We start from the raw sequence: 12,905 nt of genomic DNA on the forward strand, positions 1-12,905 counted from the left end.
AGGGTAACTCGAGAAAGTGTTGGCCCACTCAAGGACAAAGGAGGGAAGTTATGCAAGGAGTCAGAGAAAATGAGTGAGATTCTTAATGAGTACTTTGTGTTGGTATTCACTGAGGAGAGGGACATGACGGATGTTGAGGTTAGGGATAGATGTTTGATTACTCTCGGTCAAGTCGGCATAAGGAGGGGGGAAGTGTTGGGTATTCTAAAAGGCATTAGGGTGGACAAGTCCCAGGTCTGGATGGGATCTATCCCAGGTTACTGAGGGAAGCAAGAGAGTAAATAGCTGGGGCCTTAACAGATATGTTTGCAGCATCCTTGAGCACGGGTGAGGTCCCAGAGGACTGGAGAATTGCTAATGCTGTCCCCTTGTTTAAGAAGGGTAGCAAGGATAATCCAGGAAATTATAGACCGGTTAGCCTGACGTAGTGGTGGAAAAGCTGCTGGAGAAGATACTGAGGAATAGGATCTATTATATTTGGAAGAAAATGGGCTTATTAGTGATAGGCAGCATGGTTTTGTGCAGGGAAGGTCATGTCTTACCAACTTGATAGAATTCTTTGAGGAAGTGACAAAGTTGATAGATGAGGGAAGGGCTGTAGATGTCATATACATGGACTTCAGTAAAGTGTTTGATAAGATTCCCCATGGTAGGCTGATGGAGAAAGTGAAGTCGCATGGGGTCCAGGGTGTACTAGCTAGATGGATAGAGAACTGGCTGGGCAACAGGAGACAGAGAGTTGTAGTGGAAGGGAGTTTCTCAAAATGGAGAACTGTGACCAGTGGTGTTCCACAGGGATCCGTGTTGGGACCACTGTTGCTTGTGATAGACATAAATGATCTGGAGGAAGGTATAGATGGTCTGATTAGCAAGTTTGCAGATGACACTAAGATTGGTGGAGTAGCAGATAGTGAAGGGGACTGTCGGAGAATACAGCAGAATATAAATAGATTGGAGAGTTGGGTGGAGAAATGGCAGATGGAGTTCAATCCAGGCAAATGCGACGTAATGCATTTTGGAAGATCCAATTCAAGAGCGAACTATACGGTAAATAGAAAAGCCCTGGGGAAAATTGATGCACAGAGAGATCTGGGTGTTCAGGTCCATTGTACCCTGAAGGTGGCAACGCAGGTGGATAGAGTGATCAAGAAGGGATACGGCATGCTTTCATTCATTGGACGGGGTATTGAGTACAAGAGTTGGCAGGTCATGTTACAGTTGTATAGTACTTTGGTTCGACCACATTTGGAATACTGCATACAGTTCTGGTTGCCACATTACCAAAAGGATGTGGATGCTTTGGACAGGGTGCAGAGGAGGTTCACCAGGATGTTGCCTGGTATGGAGGGTGCTAGCTATGAAGAGAGGTTGAGTAGATTAGGATTATTTACATTAGAAAGACGAAGGTTGAGGGGGGACCTGATTGAGGTCTACAAAATCATGAGAGGTATAGACAGGGTGGATAGCAAGAAGCTTTTTCCCAGAGTGGGGGATTCAATTACTAGGGGTCACGATTTCAAGGTGAGAGGGTAAAAGTTTAAGGGAGATATGCATGGAAAGTTCTTTACACAGAGGATGGTGGGTGCCTGGAACACATTGCCAGTGGAGGCGGTAGAGGCAGGCATGATAGCATCAAATAAGATGTATCTAGACAGATACATGAATGGGCAGGGAGCAGAGGGATACAGATTCTTGGAAAATAGGCGACAGGTTTAGATAGAGGATCTGGATCGGCGCAGGCTTGGAGGGCCGAAGGGCCTGTTCCTGTGCTGTAATTTTCTTTGTTATTTGTCCCTTATTAAACAAAGGTGCAACATTAGTCACTCTGCAGTTATCAGGCACATCACCCCGTAGTTGTAGATTATAAAAATATTCCTGCAACCATCCGTGCAATTTCCTTCCGCCCTTCTCAAGACATCCTGGGATACACTAGATCAGGTCCTGGAGATTTATCCATCTTTGTTTTCTTAGACTTTCAGTACATCTTCTGTAAAGTGTGAACTGTTTTTGAAACATCAGTATTTATTTCACTCTAGTTCTCTAGCTTTCATTTCTTTTTCCACAGTAAAAACTATGCAAAATACTTATTTAATATCTCTTCCGTTTCCTCAGGTTCAACAGAAAATCGACCTCTTTGATCTTTAAAGGGCGCTACTCTCTCTCTCGTTGCTGTCTTGCTTGAAAATTTTCTTGAACTCATTTGTTCTCCTCTGTTTTCATCTCACCCAATCCCTCAGCTGGAGGGCAGTGCAAGCGCAGTGTGGGCCTGCTGTCTGGAGATGCACAGTGCAGCTGCCACTAGCTGCTGGAGAGAGGGGGAGGGGCAGCTGACTGAGTGACTTCTCACTCTGGCCCGAGCTGGCAGCCAGCTGTCCTGGAACTTTGGCTCCAGGAGGGGGAGGTGTAACAATGCGTGGGGGCAGGACTCACGTGCCCATGCGTGGGGACCCCGAGGATATCACCGCTGAGCACGGCAATTCCTATTAGCTGCTTGAATGTCACTGCTGATGTTGTCTTTCGAGCTTCAGACTGAAACTCCCACCCCATCCCCCCACCATCTCTGCAACATCTAGGAGCAAAGCAATAGCTCCCCTTCTTTCTATTTCTTTTCTCGTGGTGGGAGGGAGGGGGAAAACTGTTCACTTTACAAAAAGTATGCAGGTGCACAGTCTTTACCCAGTGTAGGTGTGTTAATGTACAGCGACATTTGATCATTTTCAAAACTTACCATACAGGTACATAATTGTATCATCATTTTACTGACAATATAAGCACCTTTAATAGACCAGTGTTTAATAAAATCAATACAATGGCCCAATGACCAAGGTTCATTCCTTAGTGTAAGTAAAAGCAAAACCCCTCACCCACAGTTCTTTGTGAATTTGCTGGTGTGTGAGCAAACAGCAAATCATTTAACACAAACAGAGCAGGTGAACAGGACGCACCCAGTGTAATTTCACTGGTGTATTAATAGTTTGGATGGCAGAGTGAATCCCTTCCCACATAGGGAACAAGTGAATGGTCTCTCCCCAGAGTGAACACGCTGGTGTATCAGCAAGTGAGTTGACTGACAGAAAGTTTCTTCCCAGTGTGAACTTGCTGCTGGTGACTCTGCAGACTGGTTGATTGGGTAAATCCCTTCCCACAATCGGAGCAGGTGTAAGGTTTCACTCCAGTGTGAATTCGCTGGTGTCTCTGCAGGTGGAATGACCGAGTGAATCCCTTTTCACACACGTAGCAGGTGAATGGTCTCTCCCCAGTGTGAATTTGCTGGTGTTCCAGCAGGTGGGATGATTGTTTAAATCTCTTCCCACAGTCAGAGCAGGTGAATGGTCTCTCCCCAGTGTGAACTTGCTGGTGTTCCAGCAGGTCGGATGATTGGGTAAATCCCTTCCCACAATAGGAGCAGGTGAATGCTTTCCCTCCAGTGTGAACTCCCCGGTGTCTCTGCAGGGTGGATGACCAAGTGAATCCCTTCCCACAATCGGAGCAGATGAATGGTCTCTCCCCCGTGTGAACTCGCTGGTGTTCCAGCAGGTGGGATGACCGAGTGAATCCCTTCCCACAGTCAGAGCAGGTAAACGGCCTCTCCCCAGTGTGAACTCGCTGGTGTTCCAGCAGGTCGGATGATTGAGTAAATCCCTTCCCACAATTGGAACAGGCAAATGGTCTCTCTCCAGTGTGAATTCGCTGGTGTCTCTGCAGGTGGGATGACCGAGTGAAACCCTTTTCACACACGGAGCAAGTGAATGATCTCTCCCCAGTGTGAATTCGCTGGTGTTTCTGCAGGCTGGATGATGAAGTGAATCCCTTCCCACAATCAGAGCAAGCGAATGGTTTCTCCCCAGTGTGACTGCGTTGGTGTATGCGCAGGCTGGAGGAGTGAGTGAATCCCATCCCACACTGGGAGCAGGTGAATGGTCTCTCCCCCGTGTGAACCCGTTGGTGTGTCTGCAAGTGGGATGACTGAGTGAAACCCATCCCACAATCAAAGCAGGTGAATGGCTTCTCCCCAGTGTGACTGCGTTGGTGAATTTCCAGCTGTGATGGGTAAAGAAATCCCTTCCCACAATCCCCACATTTCCACAGTCTTTTCCCAGTGTGACTGCGCTGGCATTTGGACATGTCAGATGAATATTCACAGACTCTTCCACACACGGACGATATGTGTTTCCCCCACGGAGTGTTCAAAATCCTGAGATAATTAGGGTATTACAAAAGAGTGACTGTCAGATCTGGATGTAATTTCATTTGAAATGTCTCATTGCAAAACAACCTTTCAAACAAATGTATTGGGAGAAACCAAAACACACAGGTTGTGAAACTGACAGATGTCAATTGGGTCACTTTTGGGGATGACACTTAGGGAAATCGCTGTATTATCATTAAAACTGAACGGGTTCATAAAGGTCCTTCAGGGAAGGGAACCAGTCAATGTTTGAATAAAACTACACAAAGAAATAGAGGTGGGAGAGATAGGCATGAAGAAAAGGCATTTTATAGATCTACAACCCAGTTCTGTTCCTGTTTTCTCACCACACCCTTCAATCTCTCTGAACCGCAAAAAACTAGTGCATAGTTCCTGGAAAATGGAGTTTCAGGTAGATCGGGTGCTGAAGGGCATTTGGCACGTTTGGCTTTATTGGTCAGTGCATTGATCAATAAAGGGACCCAGGTTCGATTCCACTCTACATGGAGTTTGCACATTCTCCCCGTGTCTGCATGGTTTCCTCTAGGTGCTCCAGTTTCCTCCTACGGACCAAAGACGTGTGTATAAGATGCATTAGCCATGGAAAATGCAGGGTTACAAGGATAGGGTGGGATGCTCTTTGGATGGTTGGTGTGGACTTGTAGGCCGAATGGCCTGCTTCCATACTGTAGAGATTCTATGATTAAGCATAGGAGCTAGGGGTACATTTTGCAGTTGTGTAGGGCAGTAGTGGGGCCAATTTTAGAATATTGCATTCAATTCTAGTCTCTTTGATTTCGGAAAGATGTTATCAGTGCAGGACTTGTACACATAATGGTAAGTTGCTGGGGAGTGTTGGCGAACAACGGGATCTTGGAGTGCAGGTGCACAGTTCCTTGAAAGTGGAGTCGCAGGTTTTTGGTACACTAGCTATTATTAGTCAGTGCATAGAGTATTGGTGTTAGAAGGTTATGTTATGCTTGTCCAAGACATTGGTCAGGCCACTTTTGGAATACTGTGCTCAGTTCTGGTCTCCCTGCTACAGGAAAGATGTTGTGAAACTTGAAAGGGTTCAGAAAAGATTTGCAAGGATGTTACCAGGGTTGGAGGTTTTGAAATATAGGTAAAGGCTGAATAGGCTGAGGCTATTTTCCCTGGAGCGTTGGAGGCTGAAAGGTGATCTTACGGAAGTTTATAAAACTGTGAGGATTATGTATAGGGTGAGTACTCAAGGTCTTTATTTTTCCACAGTAGGGGAGTACAAAACTGGACAGCGTAGGTTTAACATGAGAGGAGAAAGACTTAAAAGGCTTCTAAAGGGCAACTTCTTTTAATGCACACAGTGGCGCAGGTATAGAATGATCTGGTCAGTATGGACGAGTTGGACTGAAGGGTCTGTTTCAGTGCTGTACATCTCTATGACTCTAAATGCTTAAGGGAAATGGTGGAAATCTGAAATAAAAACAAAAAGTGCTGGAAGATACTGAAATGGTGACAGATGCAGGAATCATTGCAACCTTAAAGAAAGGTTCATATGATCATACAAGGCATTACAATATAGGTTACCTGCTGAGTGCCAGGAAATGGGACTAGAATACATAGGTGCTTGATGACCAGCATGGATATGATGAGGACATTGTGTTCAACAATTTAATATCAGAGACTCTGACCCCATTTTGTTTTGTGCTTCTCTGTGATTCTCTCTTTTCAGAAGCAGCCAGGAACGGCAAGCAGTGAAGAAAGCAAATGATACATTGGCCTTTAGAGTGAGAGGATTGGAGTACAGGAACAGGGATATCTTTCTGCAAGGGCTTTGGTGAGACCACACCTGGAATATTTTTCTTCCCATTTCCCAAGGAAGGATGCCCTGGTTATTGAGAGTGTAAAGAAGGTTCACCAGTCTGATTCCTGGGGTCTCAGGACTGATGCATAGAGACTCGATCCTCATTTAATCCTCCTTTCATTTGCAACCAGTCAGGTTTAGAAAGGTCCCATCTAACTCAGAAACAGTTCCAAAGCCTCAGGAGTATAAACCCTCCTCTGGTACACCACTTCTCCAGCCACACATTCATCGGATCTATCCTCATATTCCCGCTCTCACTAACACATGCCACTGGAGCAAGTCTGACATTATTATTTGAGGAGCTACATGTTCCACGACCACTGGCTGTTTACCATCCAGCTCCAGAATGTTCTGCAGCCGCTTCATGATATCACAGATCCAGGCACCAAGGAGGTAACATACTGTCCGAGATTCATGTCTGCAGCCACGTAAGTGCCTGTCTGTACCCATGACTATTGCACTCCATATCATTATGGCCCTGCCACTCTTTTTTCTTCCCTTTCTGTGCAGCAGAGCTATGGTGTCATGAACCTGGCTGTTGCTGATTTCCCCTGAGACAGCACTCCACCTGCCCCCCAACAGAATCTAAAGCAGTATACTGGCTGAGAATGGAATGACTACCGAGGACTCCTGCACTTCCTTTCTCAGCCTTTTACTTTATTTAATGGCCACACATTCCATTTCTGCCTGCGTAATCCTCCACTGCGATGTGACCAACTCAGTAAATGTGTTGTCCACATTATTCTCAGTAGTGCAGATGCTCCACAGCGAGTGCATCCACAGCTCCAGCTCTGAAAAGCAGTTACCCACTGGCTGCAGATGGACACACTTCTTGCACATGTAGCCTTTAGAGACACTGGAAGCGTCTCTCATTTCCCACATTGTGCAAGAGGAGCACTGTCTGAGGTCTCTTGTAATGACTTCTCTCTAGATTCAACTAGTTACTCCCATTAAGAGAATTAAAATGAGATAGCAATCTCCCTTTGTTTCAAACATTTCTATTATATTCTCACCACACTGACTTCAGCCTCCTATACTGTTCCAATGCAGCTCAGTGAGAGCTCAGGGAAGTGCATCTCATTTTTCAATTCAGCCCTTTATAACCTCCAGACTCATCATGGATTTCAGCAGTTTCAGGATCAACAGAGAGTTGTCAGGATCTGGAACATTCCACTTGAAAAGATGTAGGAATTCAAGTCCGTAAGATATTTTAAAAGGAAGTTTACAGGCAATTGAGAATGAGGAGCTGATAGGTTAAAATCATGAAGTGGGTGATTGGGACTTCTTGATTTGGGCGGCGGGAGAGCACAAGCCAAGGGGCAGCCGGGAAGGTAAGGTTAGGTTTTCCTTATAAAAACTTACCTTGTTCACAGGAAGTGAATTATTATATTCAAGTATTGTCTAAACTTGAAACACTACACGTGTAGTGTCTCCCACCCATCCTCCTCCTCTAACCAAAAAAAAATGTACAGAGGGTCGGTAAGGTAAAGTAAGGCATTTTTTTTCTTTATTCTTTTGGCAATCTAGAGGAGAGGGAATTCTTTTTCTTTTTTTTTCGGCGGGAAGCTGTCAGAGGGAGGAAAGTATCAACAAATGTAATTAACTCATTATAATAAATAGTTAATTACTTTATTAATTTATATTAAGTAGAACTGGCTGGACAGGCAATGTGTTGTAGGTGTATGATGTGGGACTGTAGTGAACACATCTGCAGCAAGTGTTGGTTGCTCGACGAACTTCGGCTCAGAGTTGATGAGTTGGAATCTGAGCTTCAAACACTGCGGCACATCCGGGAGGGGGAGAAGTACCTGGACGCTTTGTTTCAGGAGATAGTCACACCTGGTAGATTAAGTAATTCAAATTTGGTCAGTGGTCAGGGACAGCAGGGTGTGACTGTAAGCGAAGCAGGTCGAGGGATCCTGCATTCAGGAACAGGTGGGGCCTCAGCTCTAGACCTTGTCCAACAGGTACGAGGTACTTACTCGCTGTGTGGATGAGGAAAAGGGCTGCAGGGAGGATGAGCCAACTGACCACTGCACCGTGGTACGGGAGGCCATTCAAGAGGGGGGTAGTTGTAGGGGATTCTATAATTAGGGAGATAGATAGTATCCTTTGTAAGCAGGATCGATAGTCCTGCATGGTGTGTTGCCTGCCCAGTGCCAGGGTAAAGGATATCTCTGACCAGCTTTAAAGGATATTGGAGTGGGAGGGGGAGGATCCAGTTGTTGCGGGCCATGCCGGACAAACAACACAGGCAAGACTAGGAAAGAGGACCTGTTCAGAGATTATCAGGAGCTAGGAACCAAATTAAAAAACAGGTCCTCAAGGGTTATAATCTCCGTATTACTGCCCGAGCCACGTGCTAATTGGCATAGGGACATGAGAATAAGAGAAATAAACATGTGGCTAAATGAGTGGTGCAGAAATAGGGGTTCCTTTTCATGGGGCACTGGCATCAGTATTGGAACAGGAGGGATCTGTACTGTTGGGACAGTCTCCACCTGAATCGAGCTGGGACCAATGTTCTAGTGAAAAGGGTAAATAGGCTGGTCAACAGGACTTTAAACTAGAAAGTGGGTGGGGGGCAAGGGAATGGTGAAACTTGCCCCAGTGGGAAACAAAGCAGCAGGTTAACATCTGTAGTAGTAGATTCAACTAGGTGGAAAAATATGAAAGAAATGACAGGGATCGAGAACTCAGGAGGGGTTATTAAAGTCTCCAGCACAGACACAAATAGGACAGAGTGTTTGGAAAGGGCTATTAATCAAACACTGGAAAAACAAATGATAATGAGAAGAGGAAAGGTTAATACAGGACTGAAGGTGTGATATCTGAATGCACGCAGTATAAAGAATAAGGTAAATGAGCTTGTGGCACAGATCGAAACTGGCAGGTCTGAGGTGGTAGGCATCACGGAGACGTGGCTGCAAGGGGATCAGGATTGGGAACTGAATATCCAAGGATATACATCCTATCGAAAAGACAGGCAGGTGGGCCGAGGGGATGGGATTGCCTTATTAGTGAGAAATAGAAATTAAATCAATAGGAAGAAATGAAGTAGGGTCAGATGGTGTAGAATCTGTGAGTAGAATTGAGGAACTGCAAAAGGTAAAAAAAAAATCATAGTTAGAATTGTGTACAGGCCTCCAAACAGTAGTCAGGAGCTGGGGCTCAAGATACACCAGGAGATAGAAAAGGTGTGTAAGAAAGGCAAAGTTACAGTGATCATGGGGGATCTGAATATGCAGGTGGACTGGGAAAATCATGTTGGTAATGGATTGCAAGAAAACGAGTTTGTGGAATGTCTACGAGATGGCTTTTTGGAGCAGCTCATGGTGGAGCCCACAAGGGAACAGGCAATACTGGATTTAGTTTTGTGCAATGAGGCAGACTTGATAAGGGAGCTTAAGGTAAAGGAACCCTTAGGAGGCAGTGATCATAAGATGAAAGAATTTACTCTGCAATTTGAGAGGCAGAAGATAGAATCAGAGGTAACAGTATTACAACTGAATAAAGACGACTACAGAGGTATGAGGGAGGAGCTGGGCAGAATTGACTGGAAGAGGAGCCTAGCAGAAAAGACAGTGGAACAGCAATGGCAGGAGTTCTGCGAGTAATTCAAGAAAAAGAAGCAAGGTAGAGGGAGGCTGAGGCAACCATGGCTGACTAAGGAAGTCAGGGATAGCATAAAAGCAAAAGAGAAACATATAATGTGGGGAAGGGCAGTGGAAAACCTGAGGACTGGGAAGCTTACAAAGACCAACAGAGGGCAACAAAAAAAGAAATAAGGAGGGAGAAGATTAAATATGAGTGTAAGCTAGCCAGTAATATAAATGAAGACTGTAAGAGTTTCTTTAGATATATAAAGGGCAAAAGAGGACATTGGACACTGGAAAATGGCGCTGGAGAGATAGTAGTTGGGAACAAGGAAATGGCTGAGAAACTGAATAATTACTTCACATCAGTCTTCACAGTGGAAGACATGAGTAATCTCCAAAAATTCAACAGAGTCAGGGGGCAGAGCTGAGTATGGTGGCCATCACCAAGGAAAAGGTGCTAGTAAAACTGGCTGGCCTGAAGGTGGATAAATCACCTGGACCAGATGGACTATACCCCAGAGTTCTAAAGGAGATAGCTGAACAGATAGTGGAAGCATTAGTGGTGATCTTTCAGGAATCACTAGAGTCAGGGAGGGTCCCAGAGGACTGGAAAATCGCTAACGTGACACCCCTGTTTAAAAAGGGAGTAAAGCAAAAGACAGAAAATTAGCCTAGCATCGGTCATGAGTAAGATTTTGGAGTCCATTGTAAAGGATGAGATTTCTGAATATTTGGAAGTGTATGATAAAGTAGGGCAAAGTCAGCATGGCTTCATCAAGGGAAGGTCATGCCTGACAAATCTGCTAGAATTCTTTGAGGACGTAACGAGCAGGCTAGACCAAGGAGAGTCAATGGATGTTATCTACCTGGACTTCAAGAAGGCCTTTGACAAGGTGCCGCACAGGAGGCTGCTGAATTAGACAAGGGTCATGGTGTTAGAGGCAAGGTGCTAGCATGGATAGAAGATTGGCTGTCTGGCAGAAAGCAGAGAGTGGGGATAAAAGGGTGTTTCTCAGGATGGCAGCCGGTGACAAGTGGAGTTCCGCAAGGGTCAGTGTTGGGACCACAACTTTTCACTTTATACGTTAATGATCTAGATGAAGGAATTGTAGGCATTCTGGCTAGGTTTGCAGATGATACAAAGATAGGTGGAGGGACAGGTAGTATTGAGGAGGTGGGGAGGCGGCAAAAGGAATTGACAGGTTCGAAGAGTGGGCGAAGTGGCAGCAGATGGAGTACAATGTAGGAAAGTGTGAGGTCATGCACTTTGGTAAGAAAACTAAAAGCATCAACTATTTTCTAAATGGGGAGAAAATTCAGAAGTCTGAAGTGCAAAGAGACTTGGGAGTTCTAGTCCAGGATTCTCTCAAGGTAAACTTGCAGGTTGAGTCAGTAGTCAGGAAGGTAAATGCAATGTTGGCATTTATTTTGAGGACTTGAATATAAAAGCAGGGATGTACTACTCAGGCTTTATAAGGCTCTGGTCAGACCACATTTGGAGTATTGCGTGCAGGTTTAGGCCCCACATCTCAGGAAGGATGTATTGGCCCTGGAGCGGGTTCAGAGGAGGTTCACGAGAATGGTCCCAGGAATGGAAAGCTTAACATATGAGGAACGTTTGAGGACTCTGGGACTATACCCATTGGAGTTCAGAAGGATGAGGGGGGATCTAATTGAAACTTACAGAATACTGAATGGTCTGGACAGAGTGGATGTTGGGAAGTTGCTTCCATTGGTCGGAGAGACAAGGACCTGAGGGCACAGCCTTAGAGTAAAGGGAAGACCTTTGAGAACGGAGATAAGGAGAAACTTCTTCAGCCAGAGAGTGGTGAATTTATGGAATTCACTGCCACAGAAGTTGTGGAGGCCAGTTAATTGAGTACATTTAAGACTGAAATAGATAGGTTCTTGATTATCAAGGGGATTAAGGGTTATGGGGAGAAAGCAGGAGAATGGGGTTGAGGAACTTATCAGCCATGAGTGAATGGTGGAGCAGACTCGATGGGCCAAATAGCCTAATTTCTGCTCCTATGTCTTATGGTCTTATGGACTAAATCTGACAGTTCTTTCAAAGAGATCAGGTGTAATTTGGAGAAATCTGTGCTCCCTCACAGGCCAATATCTCCTTCCTCAGCTGCAGGGCCCAGAACTGAGCACATACTCCAAGGTGATCTAACCATGAATTTAAACTTCTTGCTGCTTTTCGCTATATTAAAAAAAATCAGAGATATTTTCCCACAGACAGAACAGACAAACCTTTTTCTTTCCACAGTTAAATGGCAATGATATTCAGATCCTGATGATTCTGCTGACTGTCAGAACTTGTTTTAAAATCCCGGTCTCAATTAATATCCTATAAAACAGATTCACGAAACAAAAATCAGTGAGAATCCTGGATGAATTGAAAAGACAAACATTTATCTTAGTTTCAGTTTGCTGTGTGTAAATGCTCCTCTTCAAATCGCCCAGCGTTGCTACACCTTGCCCCCAATAAAGATGGCGGCCATAACCCGGGGCCTACCATCGCCTTAGGTCTACAGGCATTTTCCTGTTTGCTGCAAATGCGGGACTGAGAGTTTCTAATTCTGGTCTTGCAGCCTACACCAGGTGATCATAAAACTTCCCAGTCCAAACTGACTCCATTTTTCTTCCAGTTTCCTTTGGGGCTGTACTCTGTCCCTCCGGAGATGCTGCTAACATGTCCCAATTCCCCTGCTATTTGCCCATAGCCCTCCAAATCGTTCATTAAAATGCTAAATTTTAAATCTCTTTTGAGAGTAACTGCTGCTGTTCAGACTGTTCCAGATGCTCAGAACTTCCTGAGTAAAATAATCTTAACAGTTTCACTATTTTAACATTATTTGCAAATTACCTGGAAGTGGTTACTTAAAATTGTGACAATGGTCCATAATTTCTCTTTCTCTCTGCAAATCAGATATTGTGGAAACAAATCTGCACCTGGACTAAATCATTGCCCTACCTTGGAGACAGTAAGGAGTGCAGATGCTGGAAGCTAAAATCCATAAATGTGGAGCTGGAAAAGTATAGCAGGTCAGACATCATTCAAGGAGTAAGGAAGTCAATGCTTTGGTGATGAAGGGTTTCGGCCTGCAATGTTGACTTCCCCACTCCTCAAATGCTGTCTGAGCCATTGCTTAACCTTCTCAGCTCCAAGGAGAATTATCTGAGCTTCTGTCATCTCTCCACAAAAGAAAAACCCATCTCAATTTTAACTTATTGGAATTGTATAACTGCGCAACACAGAAACAGGCCC

At 44.9% G+C, this 12,905-nt stretch overlaps 1 protein-coding gene across 5 annotated transcripts in view; it reads right to left on the bottom strand.

Moving 5' to 3' along the window:
- Positions 1-2,772: 2,772 nt before the first annotated feature.
- Positions 2,773-12,905, bottom strand: part of LOC109924884 (zinc finger protein 239-like) — a 29,408-nt gene continuing 19,275 nt past the window's right edge. The window contains exons 4-5 of one of the 5 annotated variants that reach the window (XM_048599976.1): positions 11,888-11,984; positions 2,773-4,195 (exon numbers count right to left, since the gene is read on the bottom strand). In XM_048599976.1, coding sequence (XP_048455933.1) covers positions 3,052-4,125 — 1,074 coding nt within the window. In that variant the 5' untranslated portion in view covers positions 4,126-4,195; positions 11,888-11,984 and the 3' untranslated portion in view covers positions 2,773-3,051. The other 4 variants (XR_007262644.1, XR_007262642.1, XR_007262643.1 and 1 more) reach the window with 4 other exon arrangements.

Source organism: Rhincodon typus, chromosome 8 (genome assembly GCF_021869965.1).
Source record: "Rhincodon typus isolate 14 chromosome 8, sRhiTyp1.1, whole genome shotgun sequence".
Classification (NCBI taxonomy): Eukaryota; Metazoa; Chordata; class Chondrichthyes; order Orectolobiformes; family Rhincodontidae; genus Rhincodon; species Rhincodon typus.